This window comes from Chanodichthys erythropterus, chromosome 21 (genome assembly GCF_024489055.1).
Source record: "Chanodichthys erythropterus isolate Z2021 chromosome 21, ASM2448905v1, whole genome shotgun sequence".
Classification (NCBI taxonomy): Eukaryota; Metazoa; Chordata; class Actinopteri; order Cypriniformes; family Xenocyprididae; genus Chanodichthys; species Chanodichthys erythropterus.
The window spans coordinates 27,589,399-27,617,246 of NC_090241.1; the positions used below are offsets into that span (position 1 = coordinate 27,589,399).

General features: G+C 40.1%; 1 protein-coding gene across 3 annotated transcripts; it reads left to right on the forward strand.

Moving 5' to 3' along the window:
- The first annotated feature begins 2,950 nt into the window (after positions 1–2,950).
- On the forward strand, positions 2,951–27,848 carry mst1ra (macrophage stimulating 1 receptor a). Of its 3 annotated transcripts, none has more exons than XM_067374195.1 (21): positions 2,951–3,102; positions 10,667–11,931; positions 15,797–15,970; positions 16,398–16,535; positions 16,662–16,826; positions 18,887–19,047; positions 19,627–19,762; positions 19,879–20,015; positions 20,147–20,317; positions 20,429–20,525; positions 20,607–20,816; positions 21,348–21,494; positions 21,591–21,744; positions 21,859–21,948; positions 22,119–22,325; positions 22,444–22,524; positions 23,712–23,893; positions 24,663–24,772; positions 24,997–25,162; positions 25,368–25,504; positions 25,896–27,848. In XM_067374195.1, exons 2-21 carry the CDS (start codon positions 10,741–10,743, stop codon positions 26,116–26,118), a joined length of 4,077 nt encoding a protein of 1,358 aa, XP_067230296.1. In that variant the 5' UTR covers positions 2,951–3,102; positions 10,667–10,740; the 3' UTR covers positions 26,119–27,848. The 3 variants fall into 3 exon arrangements, with proteins under 3 accessions (XP_067230296.1, XP_067230298.1, XP_067230297.1); XM_067374197.1 differs by having other exon boundaries at positions 16,410–16,535; XM_067374196.1 differs by lacking the exon at positions 2,951–3,102 and adding an exon at positions 3,130–3,244.

The window sequence follows — 27,848 nt, forward strand, 5'->3', positions numbered from 1 at the left end:
TGAGACAAAGAGGGAGAAAAGGAACATTGTGTGTGTTTCTGTTCCACAGTTATGCAAGCCAGAAGTAAAACGTCAAACTTGTCCTGCACACCAATGGAGCACAGTCAAATAAATCACCGGATCAAAGTGACCAAATGCGGATGGAGCACCATGCTTCACAGCTGATTAACAAATTGAATTAGTGGCTTGTCTGTGAAACTGGAAATGCTTCAGAAAGGCCTTTTATAAAATTGACAATGTCAGAGAGAATAATAAGGGGCATGATGCATGCAAAAGCATAAATAGGCTGCCCGGCTGTATTGAGTGTCATTTTTTTCAACTGCTCACACACAAAATTCTTACTTGTCACACAATTTCTGAAACCTGACACTCAAACACCACCAAATCTGCAGAACCATACACTAATTCTCAGCCTTCGACTCAGTTTTCAATTTCATAAAACTTTTTTTGCAAAACACAACACACAATTCTCTATGTAACACACAAAAATCTAACAGGAAGTATCTTGATTTCCTTTTTCAGACACAATAATTGTTTCTGTCCAACTACTGTACACATGGTTTCTGTATTTCTTTTCTTTCGTACTGTGTAATACTGTATTCACAACCACAAATGCTTACAGTAAAAAAAAAATAGTTTGGTTTCAGACTTGCTTTCGTGTTTACTCTGAATTTTTCGTGTTTACCGTGAACTTCTCTCTGCTAATTCTGTGTGCATTTCTTGGATTTGTGTGTAAAGTTTTAAAAAAAAAAATGTAAAGTTTTGACAATGTGTGTAAGCAGTCAGTCTGTGTGGGCTAAACTGAAGATCATTTATCATTGCTTTGGCACATGAGCACTTATTTCAAACCAAATGAATTCTTTTCTCGGCACAACCACCGGCAGAACTCTTATGTGCCAGACCAATTTGCATGACATACTCTTTTCAAAACTGTTAAACTTAGAACCTAGCATAATACAAAAATGAATTACACAGCAATTTGTTATATTTCTACACAATACTGAAATATTCTTAATAAAAATAAAAAATGAAATAATACTGTTTCAAAACAAATAGCTGAACACCTATGCACAGGTTTTAGTCTTTCAATTTTATTACCATCAATTTTATTACCATCTAAAATTTAGGAAGAATTTAGTACTGAAATGTAAACTCGAACCATGTAACAAACTGCAGTGAGATTCTTGTTTGGAAAATACATTTTACAAAAGAAAACACTTTATAATGCTACCTGTTGTTAGTGTTTTTTACATTTTTGTTTTATGAGGGAGACAAGGGACATTAAAAAGCTAAAAATAAAACATTGTCTTATGGCTTTTATTACAATTTAAACTGCTTAAAATGTTCATATATTTTAACAAAAATGCACTGAAATTATAAAATTTAGCATGAAATTGGATGTAGAGAGAGACAATAATGGATGCTATGACAAAAAGAAACATTTCTTAACTTTTTTTACTCAACAAAATGAACTACTAACTACTACTGTGTTGCTACTAACTAACTGCTAACAGGCATGGACTAAACTCTAATTTTGATTTCATGGGCTTTTTAACAACCTGCCTTTCTCTTTCTCTTGTTTTGGAAAGACTTCATGTATCACCCTGTTCCTCAGCAGAGGCCTGAGCTGCACCTTTGGACATTCAGAGACACACAGAGAGAATAGCATTCACTCCGTTGTGAATGGCTATGACGCAAATTCCCGACCCATGTAGTTTACTGGATACTCAGTTTAACAGCAACTCTATTTCCACCCGTTCTGGCAAACAGACACACACTAAAGAGGTCTAAACAGACCCCAAAGAGAGTTTGAGCAGACAAAAGGAAGTCTGGATGACCTTTGTGCCTCAACTGGCTGTCCAAAATGGGTTGTTTAATAACAGGCTGAGCTGTTCTCAAAAGCTGTAATGAGCAGAAAAGTAGTTTCTTTGTAACATTCAAAATGTATCTGTCATTGCAATGTCCATGTAACTACTACGTGCAATTATAATTAATAACAGTAGCATCTACATTTGCAGTTTGTATATTATATTGCAGTCCCACAAAATAAAGACATATCACATGCATGTTGTTTATTTGTATTGCTCAGTACTTAGGAACATTATATAGAATCTGACTTCATTTATATTTCATAGAATATTGTTTTAATGTCTTCAATGTCAAACAGGAAATAATGTTGTTCCAATAGATCTGGATATCTTGTTAGCATTCTCAATTTATGAAACGTTGTTTAAATATGCAGGTTGTTGGCGCCACCATGTGGATATACTTAGGAATCCTTGACTTTTCAAGCATCAATATTGAATTAAATTTGAATATAATATAATATAATATAATAATATAATATAATATAAAATTACGAGGACTATAAAATAACTCATCAAGATGCAAATGTGAGAATATAATTTAGTATCTCACGAGAATCTTTCTTATTTTCTTAGCGAACAATAACCTAAATTGTAAAAAGAACATCTGTAATCAATATATGTGGAAATCCATAATTACATCATCTGTTACGTCTACATGCCACTCGTGTAACAACATAATGATACACCCAAAACACGATCACTCATTTCTCCCACCCTCCCGGCCATTTTTATAGTTTTAATAGTGTGAAACAGTTTTATCATCACCACATCTGCGTAAAGTGTATTACTGTGTATGTATGGTCTAATGTGGATTGCTGGCTAAAATTTCCATTACATACATTACAATGAATGCTGACGTAACAGTTTCCCCCCCCCCCCCCCCCCTCACCCCAGAATAGCCTATAGCCTGTATTTGAACTAAATTCCCTGCATTCCTTCAAAAATTATGTATTGCTCAGACTAGTCAAGGAAATCCAGATGTTAGTCGTCATCTAGATGTTAAATGCGCTTAAATGGTATTTAGACAGGGAAAGGCGTGAACAAGCTTTAATTTTGATTTCAATCCCTGGGGAGATGTTTAGGTTTAGAGAGTATTGTGCAACATCACTTCCTTATGAGGTGTTCAGGCGTGTTCTGTGGGATTGACCGTATTCTCTGTCTCATGCTAATACAAGAAGTCGATACCTTCCCATAGCTACGAAGAAACAAGTTAAACTTGTGGGAGTTTTTTCAGGTAGGTACAATTTATCAAGTAGCTACACTCACTTTTGTTGTTTTCTCTGGTGTTTTTGTAATGGAGTTTGACGTTTGAGCGCGCGCGTTCGCTCTTCATTAGACTTCAGAGAAAGAGGTAAAAGGCCACAGGTGAGCCTCAGGTAAATTCACACACTTTTTACTTTTTCTCCTTTTAGTGCTCAGACTTTTTGTAACATTCTCGTGGCACACGTCACATTTTAGTTCCTTTGTAATAGCCTATATAGACAACTCCGTTACTAAATTCGGAAATCACAGCTGTTCACGCTCTGACATGTTTATTTATCGACTGTTTAAAACTGCTCGCGAAGTATATGAATTATTTTTAGTCAGTAGGAAATTAGTTTACAGGGGGTTATGCACGTTCCAATATCCTACATTACAGAGAAAATCATTCACTTAAAGCTATATCTTGCGTAATTATTCAGCCATTTTCCGTCTAATTCATAAGCTCACTTGCAAAATTCTACCATGGTAACCACTATATAGTTTCCGCCAAAAAAGTAAACAAAAAATCAAATATGGGACCGCCTTCAAGCTGTATTATTTATTGTTTGAAAACAGTGGTTTCTACACTCTGGGTAAAAAACGTACTCGGTTACTAACGTAACCTCGGTTCCCTGAGATACGGAACGAGTACTGCGTATGGGGAAAGGTCTCCCTTTTTCCCCGCTGCTGAAGCCTTTTTCAATAACGCAGTGTAACTGCACCGTCATTGGTTCACTCATAGACAAGTTGTTGAACCAATGGCGGCGCGGCATAGCTGCGCGGCCTATGGCGACAAAGCGCGCGAATATTCCCGCCGAAATGGGCGGGGTATAGGGCTATATAAGCAGGCGTTTCGCCATAGGATTTCAGTGTCAATCGACTGAAGCGACGACCCTGAGCCGCAGCCTCGTGGCACGGCAAGTGACGCAGTACTCGTTCCGTATCTCAGGGAACCGAGGTTACGTTAGTAACCGAGTACGATCCCCTTTCGATACTTCACTCGTACTGCGTATGGGGAACGAATTCAACCACGCCGTGCCACGGCTGGGAACGATATAGCTTGCATTTGGCCACCCAGAGGGGGGCAAAAAGGACAAGCGGAGGCAAAGCCTAACCGAACCCATGGTTACACTGAAGGAAGATACTTCCTATGGTGGCGTGAAGCGGGACCTGTTGGAAGCCGCTAATCACACCGACAGGACCCGAGCTTGTAAGGTCGGGACATCGAGGTGATAGAACCTGACAAAGGTGGACGGCGAAGACCAGCCGGCCGCCTCACAGATGTCTTGGATGGAAACTCCGTTGGACCAAGCCCACGAGGAAGCCATTCCTCTAGTGGAGTGGGCCCTGACTCCTATGGGGCAATTAGTGCCCAGTGAGGAGTAGCACAGGTTAATAGCATCCACTATCCAACGGGAAATGCGTTGTTTCGAGACCGGAGACCCTTTGGTGCGGCCGCCAAAACAAACAAAGAGCTGATCCGACAGTCTGAAAGACTGTGATCGGTCTATGTAGGTCCTCAATGCCCTGACTGGGCAGAGTAGCTGCAGCTCTGGTTCGTCCGCCGAGGGAGGAAGAGCAGAGAGCGAGATGACCTGAGCTCTAAACGGAGTTGAGAGCACTTTAGGGGACGTAGCCATGCCTAGGTTTCAGAACGACCTTAGAGTCACCAGGCCCGAATTCGAGGCATGCAGGGTTCACAGAGAGGGCCTGCAAATCGCCAACACGCTTTACCGATGCTAGTGCTAGTAGCAGAGCGGTTTTTAGTGTTAGGGGCCTGAGGTCGGCTGAACCCATTGGTTCAAATGGGGCTCCTTTCAAGGCCCTGAGGACCAACGAGAGGTCCCAGGAGGGAATAGTGAGAGGGCGAGGAGGATTCAAACGCCTAGCACCTCTCAAAAAACGGATCACGAGCCCGTTTCGTCCCACCGATTGGCCAGCAATAGGAGCGTGGAACGCTGCAATGGCTGCTACGTAAACCTTAAGCGTGGAAGGGGAGCGCCCCATTTCCAAGCGTTCTTGGAGGAAAGACAGTATGGAAGATACGTCACTCTCCACAGGGTCTATGTTGCGTGTTGAACACCAATCAACAAAGACTGACCACTTCTGGTCGTAGAGGCGCCTCGTAGATGGGGCTCTAGCCTGAGAAATGGTATTTAGGACGTCCTCGGGGAGGCTAGTCGGCTCCCATCGAGGGACCAGAGGTGCAGAGCCCAGAGCTGCGGCTGTGGGTGCCAGATTGTTCTGTTTGCCTGAGAGAGGAGGTCCCGTCTCAGGGGAATCGGCCACGGGGGCTCTTAGAGAGAGCCTGAATAGCTCTGAGGACCAAACCTGGTTCCTCCAGAGCGGGGGCCACCAGAAGGACTCTGTGCTGGTCTTCTCTGATACGCCTGATGACCTGGGGGATCAGTGCGATCGGAGGGAAAGCATAAAGGAGCGTGCTGGGCCATGTGTGGGCCAGAGCATCTACTTCCTTCGAGAAAAATGTTGGGCAATGAGAGTTGTCTTCTGAGGCGAAGAGGTCTACCTCTGCCTTCCCGAAGAACTCCCAGATCGTGAGGACCACTTGGGGGTGGAGCATCCACTCGTCGGAGGGGATGTTGCTCCGTGACAACATGTCCGCACCCAGATTGTTCCTGCCAGGAACATGAGTCGCTCTGAGCGACTGAAGCCTCGGAAGAGCCCATTCCAGCAGTCGTTTCGCCAGAGCGCATAAGCGGCTGGACGAAAGACCGCCTTGGTGGTTCAGGTATGACACCACCGTCATACTGTCTGACCGAACTAGAACATGACGTCCCGTCAAGTAAGCCTGAAAGAACTGAAGGGCTTTCATCACTGCTAGCATCTCTAGACAGTTGATGTGTAGATGGCTTTCCTCGTGGCTCCACGAGCCGAAGGCCCGGTCTGCCCTCGCACACAGCGCCCCAGCCCAAGTTGGAGGCGTCTGTTGAGAGCACCGTCCTCCGTGAGACCGCCTGTAAGGGGACTCCGCGTTGGAACCATACTGGATCCATCCAAGGTTTCAGGGCTAGAAGACAGGCCCGATTGACCTTGAGACATAGGCGGCCGTGCCGCCATGCGCTGGGAGGAACCCGGAACTTCAACCAGTACTGAAGAGGCCGCATCCGAAGAAGGCCTAGCTGCAGCACCGGGGAGGCGGAAGCCATCAGCCCTAGCAGCCTCTGGAAAAACTTCAGAGGGAGATAGGCTTTGTTCGTGACAGATGCCGTGAGCTGCTGAATTGCCAGGGCGCGCTCTGGCGAGACTACTGCCGTCATACGGACCGAGTCGAAAACTGCTCCCAGAAACGAAATTCGTTGAGTGGGGCATAGCGAGCTCTTGGCTAAGTTGACCCTGAGACCCAGGCATTGTAGATGGCTGAGGAGCACGGATCTGTGGCGTTCCAGCTCGTCTCGCGAACGGGCTAAGATGAGCCAGTCGTCGAGGTAATTCAGAACCCGGATTCCCATCTGTCTCAGAGGGGAAAGCGCCGCGTCCATGCACTTGGTGAAAGTGCGGGGAGCCAGAGACAGCCCGAAGGGCAGGACCGTATATTGGTATGCCACCCCTTCGTATGCGAATCTCAAGAATCGTCTGTGACGGGGGCTATCTGGATGTGAAAATACGCATCCTTCAGGTCCAGCGAGCAGAACCAGTCCTCGGGGCAAATGTGCGCGAGGATCTGCTTCAGCGTCAGCATTTTGAACTTCCGTCTCATGAGGGAGTGATTCAAAAGCCTGAGGTCTAGGATGGGTCTGAGACCGCCATCCTTTTTGGGGACCAGAAAGTAGCGGCTGTAAAAGCCTGTCTCGCTCTCTGACGGAGGAACCATTTCCACAGCTCCTTTTTCCAGCAACGACATGACTTCGGCCCGGAGGACATGAGCGTCGTCCGGATTGACCGATGTTTGAAGCACCCCGGCGAAGCGAGGGGGCCGTCGTGCAAACTGGAGCGAGTAGCCCTGGTTTACGATCCCCATGACCCATTCTGACACATCGGGGATGGCCTGCCAGGCCTCGGCCCGAGTGGCTAGGGGTTGAATAATGTTGGGTGACAGACCGCCGTTGAGAGGGTCGTACACCGCGAGGGGGTGGAAGAGGAAATTTGCTCTTTTTGTGATGAGGTAAAAATTTGTCCGCCGTGAAAACGGCGTTTAGAGTGGGCGCAACAGGTGTGGGCCCAGCTGTCACTTGGAGTATGTTTCCCACGCCCGGAAATAAACGAGGCGGAGGGGAAATTACCCGTGGGAGCTTTTGGGGTGGTCCGGTCGTAACGGGACGGTCCCCCATCCTCTTCCTGTCCGACGAATCAGGACGACTTCGGAGGCACCGGGTCCAGCACAATCCTGGGCCGGGGTCCCTGGCGCCTCGGGAAGGGAGGGCGCTTCGCAGGGCGCGAGCGCTGGCGATGCTCCTGGGGCGGCGCTGCCTGTGTTGCAGGTGGGGCTGGTTTGTTCTGCTGAGCCGGCGCAGTCCTGGGGCGGCTAGACGCAGAAGCGGAGCTGGAGCGCTTAGGCAAGAAATGCCTCATAGCCTGAGACGATTTCTGCGCGGCAGTAAAGCGCTCAGTGAAGCCATCCACTGCAGGCCCGAAGAGACCAGAAGGCGAGACCGGGGCGTCTAAGAAGGCCGTCTTGTCTAGGTCTTTGATCTCCGTTAGGTTGAGCCACAGGTGGCGCTCCAACACGACCAGGCTGGCCATGGAACGACCGATGGCCTGGGCCGTAGCCTTCGTAGCTCGCAGGGCAAGATCCGTGGCGCTGCGGAGATCTTTGAAGGCTGGCGCGTCGATTCCAAACTCATCCAGAGAGCGGAGGAGTTTGGCCTGGAATGCTTGAAATATGGCCATGGTGTGGAGCGCAGAGGCAGCTTGGCCCGCCGAGGTGTAAGCCCGTCCAGCCAGAGTAGAGGTGGTCCGACAGGGCTTGGAAGGAAGGGCCCTCTTCGTCTTCCAACCCACAGCCGCGGGAGGACAGAGGTGAGCAGCCACCGCTTCATCTAGGGGTGGCAAGCGCTCGTATCCCTTCTCCTCGGCGCCGTCGACGGCGGTGAGGGCGGAGCGGTGCGTAGTGTGGAGGCGGGCAGAGTAAGGAGCGCGCCACGACTTCGTCAGCTCTTCGTGGACCTCAGGAAAGAAGGGCGCTGAACGCTGGCGAGGTGCTTGGCGGCGGCCTGGCAGAAACCATTCGTCCAGGCGGCTGCGAGACGGCTCCTCTGGAGGGGCCCACTCGAGGTCCAGCTCTTCAACGGCTCTAGACAGGATGCGGAAGAGCTCGGCATCCATGCCCTGGCCATGCTCGATGGGTTCCAAGGGAGGCGGTGGAGCGGGGTCTTCCGGCTCGCCAGCCCATCCTTCCGCTTCGGAAGCCGCAAGAGACATGGAGTCGTCTTGTTCGTCGTCTGTTCCCCCGAATGAGACGAGGTCACTCGCTTCTGCGGAGGGACGCTGCTCAGGGCGAGAGAACAGAACTGGAGAGAGTTCCCTGGGAGGAGAGGGCGAGGCACGCGGGGGCTGGGCCGGCGTGAGCTCGCTCAGCTCCTGGCGCTGAGTCGCTCTACCCCGCTGTCTTTTCCTCGCCGGACCGCGGGAGGAAGGAGACGGGAGGGCGCGAGCGGCGAGATCGCCCTCAGTGAAGAAGGCGACCCGCGAGCGCAGGGAAGCGAGACTCATACACTCGCAGTGCGGGCATGAGTCTCCAGCGAGCGCGCCGTCTGCGTGGGGCTTGCCCAGGCAAGCGACACACTCGCTGTGTCCATCGTCGTCGTGCAGGGGGGCCCTGCAAGTACCACATGAGTGGCGGGGCATCGTGAGACGCCGCTGCCGTGAAAACGGCAATTGGGTGGCTCTTTTAGAGCGGCGAGGGCCGCGGAAGCTCTTAAAGCGGTGAAAACCGCTGGAAATCGCTCTTTTAGAGCGGCGTTTAAGCCGCGGATGAAGCTCTCAGGCGGCGCGCCGGATGGCGGCAGGGGACGCACAGGAAGCGGCCGGAAGCGGGGAAGCGGAGGCGGCGGCTCGGCGACGGCGCTAGAAGCTGCAGTCCGCGAGGGCGCCGGCGCTTTCTTCCACCGGCGAGTCCAGGCGAGTCCGCTGCGGGAGCCTCTTCAGACGGCGGCGAGAGCAGAAGGCGGCGAGCTTCTTCGGCTTCAGGCGGAGATCAGCGAAGAGAAGTAGATGTCGTCGCTGAAGGAGAAAACACTGAAATCCTATGGCGAAACGCCTGCTTATATAGCCCTATACCCCGCCCATTTCGGCGGGAATATTCGCGCGCTTTGTCGCCATAGGCCGCGCAGCTATGCCGCGCCGCCATTGGTTCAACAACTTGTCTATGAGTGAACCAATGACGGTGCAGTTACACTGCGTTATTGAAAAAGGCTTCAGCAGCGGGGAAAAAGGGAGACCTTTCCCCATACGCAGTACGAGTGAAGTATCGAAAGGGAACAACAAAAGTTGGGTTGAAAATGGACAAACGCAGCAATTGGGTTGTTTTGCATCTGTTTTTTAATTTCACAACTATTTTGGGTTCATTTTAAGCTAGCCATATAGCAATTTTTAAATAATAGTTGGTTTAAATAAAACTACCCAGCAGGTTGGGCAAACATTTAACCCAACCACTGGGTTAAAACAACCCAATCGCTGGTTTTGTCCATTTTCAACCCAACTTGGGTTGTTTTTAACCCAGCATTTTTTAGAGTGTAATATCACGTTACCACAATTTAACTATGGTAGGCTAAATGGTGAAAACTGTTGTAGGCTACATATTTGTATGATTTTTCTTCTCTTTTTTACACTATACACACTGTAAAAAATGCTGGGTTAAAAACAACCCAAGTTGGGTTGAAAATGGACAAACACAGCGATTAGGTTGTTTTAACCCAACTGTTGGGTTAAATGTTTGCCCAACCTGCTGGATAGTTTTATTTAACCCAACTATTGTTTGAAAATGACTATATGGCTGACTTAAAATTAATCTAAAATGAAATTAAAATGTTCATTTATTAATCATATTAATAAATGTTAATTTTCAAGATATTTTGGGTTCATTTTAAGTAAGCAATACTGTAATTTTTAAACAATAGTTGAGTTAAGTAAAACTACCCAGCAGGTTGGGCAAACATTTAACCCAACTGCTGGGTTAAAACAACCCAATCGTTGGGTTTGTCCATTTTCAACCCAACTTGGGTTGTTTTTAACCCAGCATTTTTTAGAGTGCACATTCTACAAAATTGAGCCCACAATATTTGAAACAAAACCTTGAAGCATCAATACATTTTAAATGTAAAGTATGTCAAAAATGATTTGTGTAATGAGCAATAATACATGCATAATAGAGTAAGGGAGTATTTTGCAATATATTATAAATATAATCAAAATGCCAAGTAACAGTCTATGAATATGTTGATCAGTTTAGTGAGAGCTGCATTTAGCAGTCTTATTGCCAAGTTACTGTCAGGATGTAAATTGATGGAATGAATGTTGTTCTGACATAATGAAGAAAGCCTTTTACAGTGTATGTTAATCTCATTTTCATCTATTTTTGTCATTTTTTCCATTCAAAGGTCCTGGTTATTTCATCATGTGTTAGTAACAGCAGTGACATCCCTTTTGCCTCAGGCTACATAGGACTGTGGAAATGTTCATCAGCCCCAGGACCTTGTTAAAGTGTGTCTGGTTGCAGATACATTTGACCTGTGCCCTAAAAACATGCCCTGCGATCCCACAAATGAACATAAACTTTTCTGTTGCCTACTCTGTCTCTTTTTTCCAAACTACAAAAGCCATACAGAACATAGTTGTTAATGAAAATTTTGCTGAAGTTTATGTAGCCTCTCAAAATGTTGTTGAAGCCTTGGACGAGAATCTCACTAAACTATGGGAATTAAGAACTGGCCCAGTTGGCAGTCCGGACTGTCAGACTTGTCACTGTGAAATTGAGAGTGAACCAGGAACTTCACTGGACACAGATAACCAAGTTCTTGTTTTAGAGCCTCAGGATCATCTTGACTTCCTGTACATCTGTGGGAGCACCCAGTATGGAGTCTGTAACATCCTTGAACTTAATAAAGGCCAAAAACTGTCTGACCCTGAATGTTTTTTCAATGAAAAAGCCAACTCGCCCTCAGATTGTCCTGACTGTGTTGCTAGTCCTCTGGGAACAAAGGTCAGTGTGGTCGAAGTTGGTTTTTCAACGTACTTCTTTACAGCAGCTACCATCAATACCACCATTGCTGGGACTTTCGGCAAGCACTCTCTTTCCATTCGTCGCCTACTTGCCACAGAAAATGGTTTTGAAAGCCAAGTGAAGGATCTGACGGTTCTTCCCAAATTCCAGGATACATTTACCATTGACTACATCTATACGTTCTCCACTGCAGATTATGTGTATTTCTTATCTGTACAGCGGGAGAGCCCAATGAAACCAAACGCCAGGTTGCAGACCCATCTTGGGCGGCTGCCGATCATGGACAGCGAGGTTTGGATGTACAGGGAAATCGTTTTGGAATGCCGCCATGAGCCCAAACGCAGGAGAAGGAGCTTTAAGGATGTTGTGTACAACTCGGTTCAAGCCGCTCACTTCAGTACAGCAGGGAAGGAGCTGGCTGATGAGCTAGGGATGAAGATGGAAAGCCCAATTCTGTTCGGAGTGTTTGCTGTAACAGATAAAATGGGGAATCCTATCAGCCAGTCTGCCCTGTGCGCATTTCCAATGGACTACGTGAACATTGCCATAGATAAGGGGGTAGTGTCCTGCTGTTCAAATGGGACGGAGCGACTCTTACGGGGATTGTGCCATTTCCAGTCCTGTGAAATGTGCCCACATGAGGTTAGTTTGTATTTCACATTGCAGTATCTTGACTATTGACATTAGGTTACATTGGTCTTGATTATAAACAAGTCACTGTTTCTCGATTCTGCTCCTCAGAACCCCCCTTTTTAGGTCTCTGGGTGAAATTTTTCAAGGCCAGTTGTAAGTCCTTGCAACTACCCAGAACAACTTAGCAAATCCCTAACAACACCAGCTAGCAATGCTCTAACAACCACCCAGAGCCCCCTAGAAACTGCCTATGAATGCCATTGCCCTGGCAACCCCCCAAACACCATAACAATTAGAAACACCTATTAACTTTGCAAAACATCCTAACGATGTTACAGCAATCCCCAGAACATCCTAGCAATCACCTAGCAATGCAATAGCAACCACCCAGATAAACCTAACAACATGTAGCAATGCCATAGCAACCACCCAGATTACCTTAGCAAATTGCAAATTCCCAGAACACCCTAGTATTCGCTTAGCAATGCCCTAGTAACCAGCTGGCAATGCCCAAAATATGATAGCAATTGGCTCACAATGCCATAGCAACCTTCAGAACACCCTAGCAGCCACCTAGTAATTCCCTAGCAACCATTCGGATCACCTTAGCATTAATTCGTCAATATGAATGATTATTTTGCCTAACCGAAAAGGTGAATGAGTCATTTAAATTTGTCTACTGCCATTTTATGTTTCTACATGTACCTCAAGACTTGTCCCCATCTTGTGTTTAGTCAAAGAGTTTATGTAATTGGTCTAGTTTACATTACACAACCTGAACCTTAAAAGGAGCGGACCATAAAATATTTGATGGTTAGTAAAGCCACTTTCAGGAAATGACTCAGACAAGCATTTGATTTCAGGTCAAATGTGGAGCTGCACTTGCTCAGGGATGTCTGTGAGAGTCAGATTTTATCAGGCACTCTTATCTAGTGTGGATTGAAAGACTCTGTTGCTGTGTTGAATCCATGAAGTCACTTTCTGTTTTGTAGATACCAGCTACCACATGCTCATACATGAACTAATACGTCATTCAATACCTTACTACTAGTAGACTGAACTTTCTGTGGCAAAAGTTTGTGCTGAATTTAGCTCTATCCTCAGGATCTTAATCAGGCGTTGAGCCAGTGCTGATAAATCAAAGAAAGTATGTAGTGGCAAGATATTCAGTAGTGTCGTCAACAGTTTGTTTTTAACCAATAGAAACAGAGATAACAAGAGGATTGGCTGAAATAAATCAAGATTTACAATGCAAATGTCCTGTAGTTATAGTTTTTCTAAGATTGCGCATGCATTTTAACATGTCCGTTGTAAATTTCTGGACATTCCACCATGTACATCTCACATACATTGTTTTTGTTTTTTCATTTTTAATATTTCAATTTTTTGGCTTCTTGCAATTCCATTATATTTTACAGATTATTTTAATCCATTAATTAGTTATAGTGTGTATAACAAATAATGTATAACATGCATTTTTTTTCATACATACTAAGTTATTATGAATGATGATACTGAAAAAAAAACAGAATACTTCCTTATTTATTCACCTTCCCAAAGAGAAATTCTGAAGAATGAGTTGATAACCACTGGATTGCCAGACTTGAGAACTGGATCAGTCAGTTTCGAAAGTACATGATAATTATTTTCAACAAATCCAGCATAGTTACTTCTCTCATGAAATATGAATTTCCCTTCTTGATGGAGGTAAAGATTCTCAGTGAATAACAACTACAATTTCTCTCATTATTTCAGAAGAATTGTAATATCTTGCATGTATGAACCACTTTAATGATACTGTACTAAGGTGTTTTTACATCCTTTTTGAAATATGGAAAACATTTCTCCTTTTGTGTTCCATAGGAGCAGGAAAGTCAACATAAATGACAACATCTGTTCCTAAGTTCATTCATTTCTACAAGGCACAAAAATGTTAAAATCCTGACTAGACAAAGTGTTACCACTGACAGCCTGCACATATCCCACAAAATCCTAATTTGGTACAAGGGTTCAAGCTTTATGGGCAGGAAATAATTTATTACTGCCAGATGCTGTCTGGAGCCTTCCGTTTGCAAGTTGTTGCTTCCTTTTCACTGGTTTCTGGTTGATGCATATTTTTCTGTCACAATGACCCTCTTTTGAAGTCAGTAAAAAATTATAACAAAAATGGCACAGGAAATGGAAAATAAAAAGTGTCAATGAAATTAAAATATAGCTGAGCTTTACATACCGGCATATAGATGTGGCTTTTACAGAAAGGGCTTAGATTAAGCCAGGATTAGGCATTTTTGACATTTAAGTAGCTTTTATAAATGTGCCTTAGAAATAACAATACTGGTGTGCATCTTGAGACAAAGCAATGCCACTGACATATTTTAAGGTATGTCAAAATTATGCATTTTAGTGGGACTAATCTTTAGCCTTATCTTTAAAACCAGGGGATACACTGTAAAAAATAATACCCTATGTCTACTCAAAAAAAAAATTTTGGCAACAGATTACAAGCAATATTATTAATTCAAATTTAACAAATAAGAATTGAGTCCAAATTAATCAAATGAGCTCCTTAAAAGTGTGCCATGTAAAACTGCAAATAGCACACAAAAAATTAAGTCAAATATAAACAAAAATATTGAGTTCATTGGACAAAACAAAGCTATATTAATAAATACTACTTAATGAAATTATTTTGACATACAACATTAAGTGAATATTATTAATAATATTAAATGGATTATTTAAATTAATGTATTTTAATTAATTAAATCAGATTTTTAAGTATAAATAACAGACAGACATCAAAGATTAAGAACTCTTTATTTATCAGAAAATTGGGCAATACAAATGCAGACAAGGCACTGATTTTCCAGGTACAGATGACCGGTGTTGTAGTCTATAATGTAAAAGATCACCCCTTGTTGCAATCTGCAGGTTTTACTCCGCCATTTCATTACATTGCACCTATTAAAAAACACGAGAGAAAAAAAACACACAAGTATATTTCAAGATGGTTAACTGCAATTTTTTTCATTTTTGTGACTCTAATACCTAATTATACTGTGCAACCAAATGAATCTATGTTCATAGTTTGTTGTAAGAGTTAAACAAAATGTTGAAATGATAATTATAAGGGCAAGGGAGCAGTGCACGTGAGCACTGGAAACAGCATACACTGTTAAATGGCAGTGATAGACTAATCATTTTTAGCTTATCTGCTTTAGCAATTTATCGGTCTAAAACACGATTTCCTACTTTGTTGGTGGTAATAACACACAACCTGGACAATTAACAACAGTTTTAAGAAATAAATTAAATTATTTTCCTTACCTTTGTCAAAGAATTAGCTAAAAATAGCATTGTCAGATCGTCATCATCTTCAGCCTCCACATTGTCAGCAGGAATCCAGTAAAGCCAGGCCTCGTAAACATAAACCATTCAATAGCAGTGCTCAGTAGGGTTACAGCTGCCTTATTTAGCCTTCTTTGTTCATATTAACACAAAACTAAGCAAAGAAATGCTTGTCAATTGAAAACAACTCATTTCCATCACGTTGGATTCATTCCTTAACAACAAAATCCTTAATCCTTAACGACAAAATTGAGTAGATTTTGTTACAGACAATTTTAATTAATTTTAACACACACAAAAAAAATTGTTAAACAAAGTTTACATATTAAATTCCATGAAATCTACAAACCCAAAGAATTACTTTTCTTGTAATTGCTGATTTTGCCATTTTAATTTTGTGAAATTGACATTTTCTGTGTATGCTCTGACTTTTACTTAGATTTTGCTAGCAATATTACATAAAAAAAAAAAAAACATTTTTTGCAGTCCCAAAGTATATTTATTCATTTTGTTCTATTTTGTCTAGAATCCAGATGATTTTACTTGCAACACTCTCCCCACCATGGTGGCAAAGCCTTTCTACAGAGGGGACTTCTTCAATGGACGTATGAACGATGTGCTTTTCACTTCTATTCTGGTCACCACCATTGAGACCAAGACTGTGGCACACATCGGCACGGATCACGGAAGACTCTTGCAGGTTAATAGTGCATTACTATTTTTTTTCCTTTTCAAATACTGAGAAAAATGTTTTGCATCTTACTGAAATTTACTTAAATTTTAATGTGGAGCTGACATAGGTGTTTCTAAAGCCTTTTTAGGTGGGTTTCAGACCCCAATCTTTCAACTTAGCCACCATAAGTATCTACAATAACAAGATGTCTGAGTTTTTTTTCACTCTGAATCCTTAACAGATATTAAAAATGTTAAAGTTCATAACTTTCCCTTTAATCAGTGGCCAATCTGATCATAGGCCAGGCTTTCATTGGCTCCATATAATGGATGGTTACTATGAAAGAATTTTTTACCCATATAAGGACAAATGTTAAGCATATTTCATATTTGTGTGGCTGCGACTAAGTTTCCTTTTAGTAAATGTGTACATACAAAAGACATAAAAAAAATAGTTTACTTTTCAGGTCATTCTGAGCAGATCAGTCCCTGTAGTGTTTGCCAACTACTCTCTTGTGGAAGACATGCAGAGTGTGTCACGAATAGCTGCCGTTCATTCTTCTGAGTCTCTGCTCTTTGTTGTTGGAAACAAGGTATGCATGTTTTTCTGTACAGTTCAAATCAGCCATTCTGAAAGTGCACTGAAAGCGACTGAAGTGCATTTTTCTGCGTTTACATCCATTCAATGTCAAATCTGTCCCTCTTCATCCTATGTACAGCTGATAACTGTGTCACCCAGAGGTCCAGGCTGTGCCCATTTCATCAACTGTTCAGACTGTTTAGCGGCGCCCAAGTTTATGGGATGTAGCTGGTGTGATGGAGTCTGTTCCCAAAAGTGTGAAGATCAGTGGAGTAGAAACTCCTGCCCTCCTGTTATCACCCAGGTAACACATTGCCAGCGGAGTATGACAATAATTGGCCTGTATTTAAGTTTGCATTCCTCATTATATACGGTGAGTGTGTAATGATAATATCATTGTAGTCATATCAGGGTAGGGCTGTGTTAACAACCACAGTACTTGTAGGTTTTGTCTCACACCGGATGGAATGCCAGCTTTGGCTGTGAAGTCATTTGAGTGAAAAAGAACCTTCATTTTGTACTATATACCACATTTTAGAATAGTAAAATCATCAAAACTAAAATAACACAAATGGTGGTTGGAAAATTATGCAGTGTTGGAAAATGTTAAATCAAAGCTATATTGGACAGTTAGATGCTAAGATGTATGCTGGGCATTTGTTGGCTGTTCCTTTGCTCTCCAAAGAATTGAAATGAAAATAATTAACTTCATATACTGTAGTACTTTTCAAAATGTTAGAGTCAGTAAGATTTTTTTAAACTTTTGATAGAAATTGATGCTTTTGTTAATTAAGGATGCATTAAATTGACCAAAAGTTACAATGAAGACTTAATATATTACAAAATATTTCTGCTTGATTTCTACTTTTGAACTATTCGGTGACACTTAACAATACGGTTCATTTGTTAACATTAGTTAATGTATTAACTAACATGAACTAACCATGAGCAATACATTTGTTACTGTATTTGTTAATCTTTGTTAATGTTAGTTAATAAAAATCCAGCTGTTCATAGTTTGTTCATGTTAGTTCACAGTGCATTAACTAATGCTAACAAATACAACTCTTGATTTTAATAATGTATTAGTAAATGTTGAAATTAACATTCACAGAGATTAATAAATGCTGTAGAAGTGCAGTTCATGTTAACTCATGGTGGTAACTAATGTTAACTAATGAACCGTATTGTAAAGTGTTACCGAACTTTCTATTCATTAAATAATAGTGAAAAACTTAAGCAGCAAATCAGATTTCTGAAGGATCATGTGACATTGAACACTGGAGTAATGACTTCTGAAAATTCACCTTTGCCATCACAGGAATAAATTAAAAGTAAAAAATGTTATTTTAAATTGTAATAAAATTTCACAATATTACTGTTTTTACTGTATTTTTAATCAAATAAATGCAGCCTTTGTAGGCATAAGAGACTTCTTTCAAAAACATTTAAAAATCTTATAAACCCCAAACTTTTGAAATGAAGTGCACATAGGCATTTAAGCAAAAGTGTTTAGTTAAAAAGATCTTTAAAGGGTTACTTCAGGATGTAGCATTAAGCTTTGTATTAGTAGAATACCACTAGTATTTTCGAATTAGCGTGCTTTCCCCCTTCATATCAGCCCGAGATGAGAGATTTATGCATTTTTATTCTGTAAAAAAGCCTCCAATGACGCAAAAATCATCATTTTGCGTCATCGGAGGCTTTTTTGGCCAGAGGCTTAAAACTACAGCCAGTAATAGCAAGTAGTTCTGCATTTTTTCACCACGCCCATACATATGCGCGTTTGAGGTTACTCACGGACATAGATCAGGCCAGGCTGTTCGTCCTCTGGGAAAGTGAATATCGACGGTATCGCAGTGTCCTTCAGAATGGTTCTCTTCATTGCAAAGATATTTGGTTCGTAGTCCTCGTGCTTGAAATGGAGACTACATATTCTGCGTTTTTTATGTTTTCTATAACGGTATGTAACAAGGGCAGCAAAACAAGTGCATTCTGGGAATTGTTGTCTTTCATCCACATATACATTTTCTGCCTTTTCTCAGTCTAGAAAGCTCCAAATTCAAAAATAATTTCACATTTCTACTACATAAATGACCAATTTTAAATACACTTTCATCTTTCCAGGGGTGAAGTACCCCTTTAAGTTCATGGAGCATAAATATAATATAATATTTTATTGACTGATATTGTATTTGTTTAATTAAAAACCAAATAGACATGTTGTACAGTCATGTTTTATTTTAAGTATAGGACTGATCCAAATAACATAATATTTCAGTCCTTCTGTTTATTGTCACATAGTTGAAAAAAGAACTTTATGCACAAACCCTAAAACTTTTTTTTTGCACTCTTGCTTTTCAGTTTTTCCCCAGCACAGTGCCCTCAAATGGTAAGAGTGAACTCACTCTCTGCGGCTGGAACTTCCGATCAGCTTCCCGACCTGCTATCACTCAAACCTCTCACCAGGTTAAAGTGGGAAACAACAGCTGCACTATTATACCAGAGAAAAGCAGTAGCTCCCAGTAAGCAACACACACATTTTAGCTTTCACACAATAAGGTTTGACAAATACATTTTTTTCTTTCTACTGAAACAGGAAACTATGGTAGGGGTGTATCAAATCATATCTTTTTTGTTTTTTTTAAATAGCCAATACTCAGTTTACGGATAACCTTTTTTGTCACTCATATTGATGACCCCAACACTGATAAACATGGACTAAAACATTTAATTTTATCCCAACACACATGCATATGTGCTTTATCAATGTTATTTTAGTATTATTTACTATACTATTATAGTATTAATATTTTGAATGAGCTTTTATGGTTATATTTTCAATTAATTAATTTAATTTAAAATAATTTTAGTAGTTTATTTTAGTTATTTTATTATGCAAGTCAATTTTATTAGTTTTTATAAAAATATTTCTATTTAGCTTCAATTTCTTTTATTTTACTTTTAGTTTTAGTTATTTTAGTACCACAACTTAAACATATTTTATTTCAGTTGGTACGTTTTTTAAGTTTTCCATCTGTTATTTATATGTTATTTTATGTGTACAGTCAATTCATGAATGTTATTTTTCATTCTTCTCTCAGGCTGGTGTGTCGGGTTGATGGTGAAGAGTCAGGTCTGGAGCAAAGTGTTAATATAACAATGGAAGTGAATGAAAAAAGAGTGGAAAGTGGATATTTCATTTCTGGAAAGGCTAGCATACAAGGCTTCAGTTTTGTGGTAATGACCAAAACATTCTCAATCTTTAAATACTCCACTTAATTATGTTAAGTAATCATGTAGGATTTTGCTCTTTAAATTGGTAAAATTCTATCATACCTCATATCTTCCATCAGACCCCAGAAATCACAGATATCAATCCAAGTTTTGGACCTAAGTTGGGGGGAATCCTGGTCACCCTGTCAGGAAAACATCTGGATGCTGGTGGAAACAGAACGGTCAGCCTTGGAGACAGAATTTGCCCTGTTGAAAGGTTATTGCGCCAGGTTACGAAATTCACAGTTCAACAGTTATAAGTCATGGATTAGAAATATAACAGGGATGCAAGTACTTCATTTCTAACTACTGCTTTTTGAGTATTTTCCTCTTGTTGTTTCTCCACAGCATATCCAGCAATGGAACTTCTATTATTTGCAGATCTGAAGGTGTTGAGGAAACTTCAGAAGTAGATGTGAAGATTGTAATTGATGAATCAACTATTTTAGCTACAAAAACATTTAGCTACATGGTGAATCCTGAAGTGACGGGTGTGAAGCCCGACTGTGGTTTTAGAAGGTCAGTCAAACATTCAGTTTCAGTCAATTTAATGGGGTCTTTAACAGTAAATGATGTAAAAGATCATTAAATTGTCCACTATGTATTTTTTGGGGTGTTGCTTCAATGAAGAGGATCAAAAATTACCATCACTGGGCAGCATCTAGACTCTCTTCCCCAGGCTGTCATTAACTACAAAGTCAACAAGAATACAGAACCAGTGCAAACCGTAGGACTCAATTGTGTTTTGAAGAGCCATGTTTAATAATAGTGAATATGTTGCCACTTATTGGATAATGTACCTTTTTAGGTGTGTGTTGGTCAAAGGAATCCCACCCAGATGGAGTGTATAATCCCAGAATGTGAGGAGTCAACAGGAATCCTCTCTGTGGATTTGGATGGAGCCAAGGAACTCCTGTCTCAGACATTTACCTGCCATGCTAACGGGGAACCCATCCCATTTGAAACAGAGGGCCATGTGCTTGAGCTCAGCTCAATGCAGGACAAAGTCTCATTGCATGTGCGTCAGTGGTTGCATATATTATATATGTGGTTATATAGTCTCACATAGCCAGACCTTTAACTAAAAAGTATATGATCTGACTAAGCCATGTATTCGTTAAATATTCATTAAAGTTTTTGTTAAATATTGATTTTAAAAATATGTTTTTAATATTTATATATAATATGAATTTTATATACATATAATATGCTTTATTTTTGATGAAAATACAGTAAAAACTGTAATATTGTCTCAAATTATTACCATTTAAGATAACTGTTTTCTATTTTAGTATATTTTAAAATGTATTTTGTAATAATATTAAAAAAAAAAAAAAAGATCTTCATCTATTCATCGTCCAGCCAAAATAACTAAAATTGACTGACATGAAATGAAAACAACACAACAAATGATTTACTAAATTAAAATTATGACTAAAATCGTAAAAATGAATGCTGGTTCTAAGTCGTAATTTATGATATCAATCAAATTATTAGACTTCCAAATTTGTGGTATTATAATCTAATCACATTCTTGTCTTTATTCCAGCACAAAAAACTGACCCTGGTGTCCAGTTGCATGGAAATCATCATGACAATTAATGGAGTGGATTGCAAGGCTACAGTTCTGGACAATGAGATCACTTGCCGGATCCCCAAAAATCTCACAATCCCTAGCCAGGGGGCGCCAGTCAAGGTCAGAGTCTGTAATCGAATGAATTCAGCTTTGATAAATTTAAGATGGCTCTACATTTCATTCATGATGCACTACTATTCCACTTTGTTTTCCCAGGTGTTTGTGAATGGAGAAGAATTTGACATTGGTGTGGTAGTTACTACAGAGAGCAATTTTATTTTGGCCATGGTGCTGGGCATCATAGCTGCAGTTTGCTTGGGGGCAGTTCTGGCCTATGTAGCCATGGCACATGAGCGCAAGAGAAAAAAATGTAAGTGCCCTCAGTAACTTTCTGGTCCCAACAACAGTCCTTTACTATATGAAAAATTTATGTCAAATTTGGTGAATATGAATGTAAAAAAAAAAAAAATTGTTTGGTTGGCAGCTGCACTTGCTCAGGTTCGACTATCCATGCGTTCATCTCACTTGGCGGTGGAGAATTATGACAGATCTCCTGATGGTGACTACAGAAGCGGTGAGACAGCCTGTGAAAACAATGAGACAGACAATAAAATTTACCTATAATTTAATTAATGACAGAATTTTCATTTTTGGGTGAACTATCCCTATAAAGCCCTACTTGGTACCTTGCATCTTTGTAAAGAGTGTTCATTCTTCAGTGAACATAAATTGTGTGTCCTGTAGGTATGACAGTTCCTCCATTCCAAGGCTCGAGCTCAACGTTCACCAGTCTTCCGTATGCTGGCTCGATGGACTCTGCAGCAGCTCCTTTGATACAATCTCCGACAATCTCTATGTCTGCTCTCCGGCCAGATCTGCTGGAAGAGGTGAAGAATGTTTTGATCTCACCCAAGAAGGTCAAAATCCAGCATGACCAAATCATTGGCAAAGGTACTTTTTTTTTTTTTAGGGCAATAGCAATCCATCTGGTTTTAGTACATTTCCATCTTTCTCATTTAATAGCACATACTCATCTCAAATCTTAATACTCATCTCAAATCTTCCTCAGGTCATTTTGGAACGGTGTATCATGGATATCTTACTGATAGTGATGAAAAAGAGACTCACTGTGCTGTTAAGTCACTCAATAGTAAGTATATTAACACTTTTAAATAGAGGTGCACCAATATTAAAAATGTGGCTGAAACAATAAGCTGATAATTATTTTAATTTAAACAATTATTTTAATTATTAACATTTAATTTAATTTTTAATTTTAATTATTTTATTTTATGTTGAGGCCAATAACTGAATAATCTAAAAATTAAAAATAAGCCAGTAAAATCTATCATTTTAAATTTTAAAAGTGAACTCAGGCATCACAATATTATAATATACAGGATAAAGATTACATTTAACAGTGTTATTGAAGTATTAGTGTTATTAAAAAGTAACTTTAAAGGTGCCCTAGAATTCTTTTTCACAAGATGTCACAAGTCTAAGGTGTCCCCTGAATGTATCTGTGAAGTTTCAGCTCAAAATAACCCATAGATTTTTTATTATTCAATTTTTTAACTGCCTATTTTGGGGCATAATTAAATATTCGCAGATTTAGCGCTCATCCCCTTTAAATGCTTGCGCTCCCCGTCCCCAATCTTGCAACTCTATAATACATTGCATAAAAGCTCACACATTCATAATGTTCGTCATGCAACTTCATAAATGGCAGATGGAGCAATAATAACTGTCATGATCCATGCTATCATGATATTTTTAGTGATATTTGTAAATTGTCTTTCTAAATGTTTCGTGAGAATGTTGCTAATGTACTGTTGAATGTGGTTAAAGTTACCATTGTTTCTTACTGTATTCATGGAGACAAGAGCCGTCGCTATTTTCATTTTTAAAACTTGCAGTCTGTATAATTCATAAACAAAACTTCATTCTTTATGAATCTCTCCAACAGTGTGTAATGTTAGCTTTAGCCATGGAGCACTATCAAACTCATTCAGAATCAAATGTAAACATCCAAATAAATACTATACTCACATGATCCGATGTATGCAAGCAGCATGCATGACGGACATCTTGTAAAGATTTAAAGGGGCCGCAACCTATATATCGGTGCATAGTTAATGATGCCCCAAAATAGGCAGTTAAAAAAATTAATTAAAAAAAATCTATGGGGTATTTTGAGCTGAAACTTCACAGACACATTCATGGGACACCTTAGACATATTACATATTTTAAAAAAGAAGTTCTAGGGCACCTTTAACATGCCTAGCCTTTATGAAAAAGACAACCGTAAATATGCATTTCATATTCTTTTTTGAAAGGGATCACTGATCTGGAGGAGGTGGAGCAGTTTTTAAGAGAAGGAATCTTTATGAAGGCCTTCCACCATCCCCATGTCCTATCTCTTCTGGGCATTGTGCTTCCCAGTGATGGACTTCCCCTGGTGATCCTGCCATACATGAAACATGGAGACCTCCGGCATTTCATCCGCTCTGGACAGAGGGTAAGCACATTAATTTTATACAAGTCAATGTCTGGAACAACATACCATATATTAAAGGGTTAGTTCACACAAAAATGAAAATTTCTTTCCATCTTCGGAACACAAATTGAGATATTTTTGATAAAATCCAAGAGGTAAATGACTCGTCCAAAGACCGCAATATAACACTTTCAAGGTCCTGTTAAAACAGTCGACGTGACTGCAGTAGTTCAACCTTAATTTTATGAAGCGACAAGAATACTTTTTGTGTGCAAAAACAAAACAAAAATAGTGATTTTATTAATACGATATTTATAACAATATCTTCTCTTCTGTGTCATTCTCATATGATGTTTATGTCCAGAGCTTCCAGGTTCTATATCAGAATGGCGACTCATTATTGGCCGGCTCCTGCGACAGCATCACACGCATGCATCGTGCTGCTCACGTGTACAGCGTCAGCCAATACTGAGCCGGTATTCAGACGCAAACACGGAAGCCTTCCCTGTCAACTGTGTAAGGATAATGACAAGAAAAAGAAGAGATTGTTGAATAAAGTCGATATTTTTGTTATGTTTTTGCGCACAAAAAGTATTCTCAGCGATTCATAAAATTATGGTTAAACTGCAGTCTCGTCGACTGTTATGTCTGATTGGTCGATCAGAATGTCCCTCCAGAACAAACAAGGATGGTTATCCAGAAGCATTTTAATCTTTATAAAATCAGGTCACCTTACTAAAATGTTGTACTAAAAAATGTTGCCCCATACAAATATATCCTTCATGTTCAGAGTCCTACAGTGAAGGACCTGATTGGCTTTGGGCTTCAAGTTGCCAAAGGAATGGAGTATCTTGCAAACAAGAAATTTGTGCACAGAGACCTTGCTGCACGCAACTGCATGTAAGTAACAGGCAACCTTAATTACCTTAATATCATAATGTACCTAGTATATATATATATATATATATATATATATATATATATATATATATATATATATATATATATATATATATATTATACACACCAAATTGTAATCAACAGCCTTTTTTGTTATTCTACCAAAGTACAATGAGTACGGACAAATAAATTGCTAACGAATATAATGAAACTGCTTTCCCTAGGCTGGATGAGTCATTTACAGTGAAGGTGGCTGACTTTGGCATGGCACGTGATGTCTATGATAAGGAATACTACAGCATCCAGGACAGCAAGAAAGCAAAGCTGCCAGTCAAATGGATGGCTTTAGAAAGTCTACAGACTCAGAAATTCACCACCAAATCAGATGTGGTAAGTTTAAACGTGGAAATCGTTTTACCATTTCAAGAATCCTGGTTTTAAAATCACATAAATAATTGCCTCACTTCCATCAGAATCAGGGTAAAAATAATAATTTTTATGGAAATGTATCAAACAGAGGAATTTCAGCAAGATGGTATGACACTACATTCTTTTTATAACATACATACAAATTTATGCATTTTATTCCCTCTAGTGGTCTTTTGGAGTGTTGATGTGGGAGATGATGACAAGAGGGGCCAGTCCGTATCCTGATGTGGACCCTTATGACATTACAGCATATCTGATGCAAGGCCGTCGACTGCCACAGCCACAATACTGCTTTGATTCCCTGTATGATTTTATGTGTATTTACCTGACATTCATTTTAAAGGGGTATTTAATGCGGAATCAAAAATGTATTGGGATTCACCGATCGCAACTTTTTAATGTCAAACAGCCACAAAATCGCCCACATTTACATGTCAACAACACCCATTTAGCATTCAGAAAATCGCCCAATCACAGTTAAATAATGAGAAAGCATGATAAATAGGTTATTATTAACCATAAACACCAGAAGACTTAATGTTAAAAGTAAAATGTCAAAAATGTTGATAAAAAAGTAAATTATTTAGAAATGATTATGTACTTTATTATATAATTATTATATACTATATAGTATAAATTAAATACATAAATTATCATATACTATATTTAGGTATGTCATACTTTTGTATTGTAGGTGGTCCGTCCTATTGCAGTGCTGGCATCCTGAGCCTGAGAAGAGACCAGGTTTCCCTACGCTCGTGCAAGCTATTCAAGAGATCCACTCCAACCTAGAGGGGGAGCATTACATCAACCTCCAAATCACCTATGTGAATCTAGACCAGCCCCGGCCATACTCCTCACTCTCCCCGGCCCCACCCGCACAATCAGCTCTTCCACCTGACCCTAGTCCCAAATGAAGTCTGAGCTGCCTTCATCCTGTGGATTCAAAGGCAATATATTCCTGTGAAGTTTGAGAACCAAAGAGCATGCACTGATGATGATCTGCTGTATTTGGAGAATCCCAATGTGTGTCCAGCCGAAGACAATGCACATTCTTTATGTGCCTCTGTAATGGTTATGCTTTTGTGCACAGCCGAATTGGTGTCTTGTCTTTGGGATTTTAGCAATTTCTGGGCAAATTTCTGCACTTTTTAAATGAATGCAAATCTTTTGCTTTGTTATGTTGATTGTCAGGTTTTTTTATACTTTTTTTAAAGCACATGGAATTGTTTAACAACTGAATCATCTGCTATTGCTCATACTTTATAGTGCAACACTGTTCTATCCATACGAAATGCAATAAGATTCCAGAAACAAGCCATTTTTATCTCCACACTGCCAGTAAAAATTATAAGAGCAATATGATTACTTGAAATACGGTTCCATCAGTTTCATTTTACTACATTTATTTGTGATAATTTGTTTATTGTAAATAAAGAGTAATGTTTTTGACATTAAATTACAAACTATTTTAAACAACATTTAAAAATTCTTGCATAATTATTATAAATGCAGTTTTAATGATCTTACAAAAATTGTACAAAAGTCTTGCCATTCCTCAAGACTATACCAAACTAACAGGGAACGTTCTCAGAACTTTGGCTATTATTCTGTTCAAAGTCATGAACAAACATTTTTTCAGTAACGTTAAAGGGTTAGTTCACCCAAAAATGAAAATAATGTCATTTATTACTCACCCTCATGTCGTTTTACACCCATAAGACACAAATTAAGAACACAAATTAAGATATTTTTGATAAAATCCGATGGCTCAGTGAGACCTCTAGACAGCAATGTCATTGAACTTGACAATGACATTGCTGTCTAGATCCAGAAAGGTACTCAAAATCCAAGAGATCCCGTCTAGATCCAGAAAGGTACTCAAAACATATTTAATGTGAGTACAGTGGTTCAATCTTAATATTATAAAGCGACGAGAAAACTTTTTGTGTGCCAAAGTCACATGGTTTGGCATTTTGACAAGCGATCCGAATCACTGATTCGAAACAAGAGTGTTTTTAAAAAATTGGCCATCGCTAGATATTATTGAAAAATCATTATTTTGGGTTTTTTTGGCACACAAAAAGTTTTCTTGTTGCTTTATAATATTAAGATTGATCCACTGGACTCACATGAACTGTTTTAAATATGTTTTGAGAATCTTTCTGGATCTTGAGAAGTTCAATGACATTGTTGTCTATAGAGGCCTCACTGAGCCATCGGATTTAATAAAAAATAACTTAATTTGTGTTCCGAAGATAAACGAAGGCCTTACAGGTGTAGAACAACATGAGGATGAGTAATTAATGACATTATTTTCATCTTTGGGTGAACTAACCCTTTAATAGAATGTTCATTCTAAGTTATCTGGTCTTTAATAATGCTCTCAAAACATTAGCACAAAACATTTATACATCGTTCATGGAATTTTTTTTAGTTAGGATGTTTGTCTAACATTTTTGTTAAAAAAAATGTAACTAGGGTGAATTCAAGGTGATTGGGTGATTGGGAAATTGGCAAAATGGAATGATTAGATGGAATGTTTGCGTAAGCAAGAAAAAATGTTAAAACATAAAAAAAAAAGAAAAAAGAAAAATGGATATTTTGAATGAAATGTCTGAATCACAAATGTCAGAAATAAAATGAA

Coding starts and splice junctions, on each gene's coding strand:
- mst1ra (XM_067374195.1), top strand. CDS start 10,741: ATGTTCATCAGCCCCAGGACCTTGTTAAAGTGTGTCTGGTTGCAGATA. Junction 19,763..19,878: donor TACAAGGCTTCAGTTTTGTG/GTAATGACCAAA, acceptor ATCTTCCATCAG/ACCCCAGAAATCACAGATAT. Junction 24,773..24,996: donor CTTGCTGCACGCAACTGCAT/GTAAGTAACAGG, acceptor TGCTTTCCCTAG/GCTGGATGAGTCATTTACAG.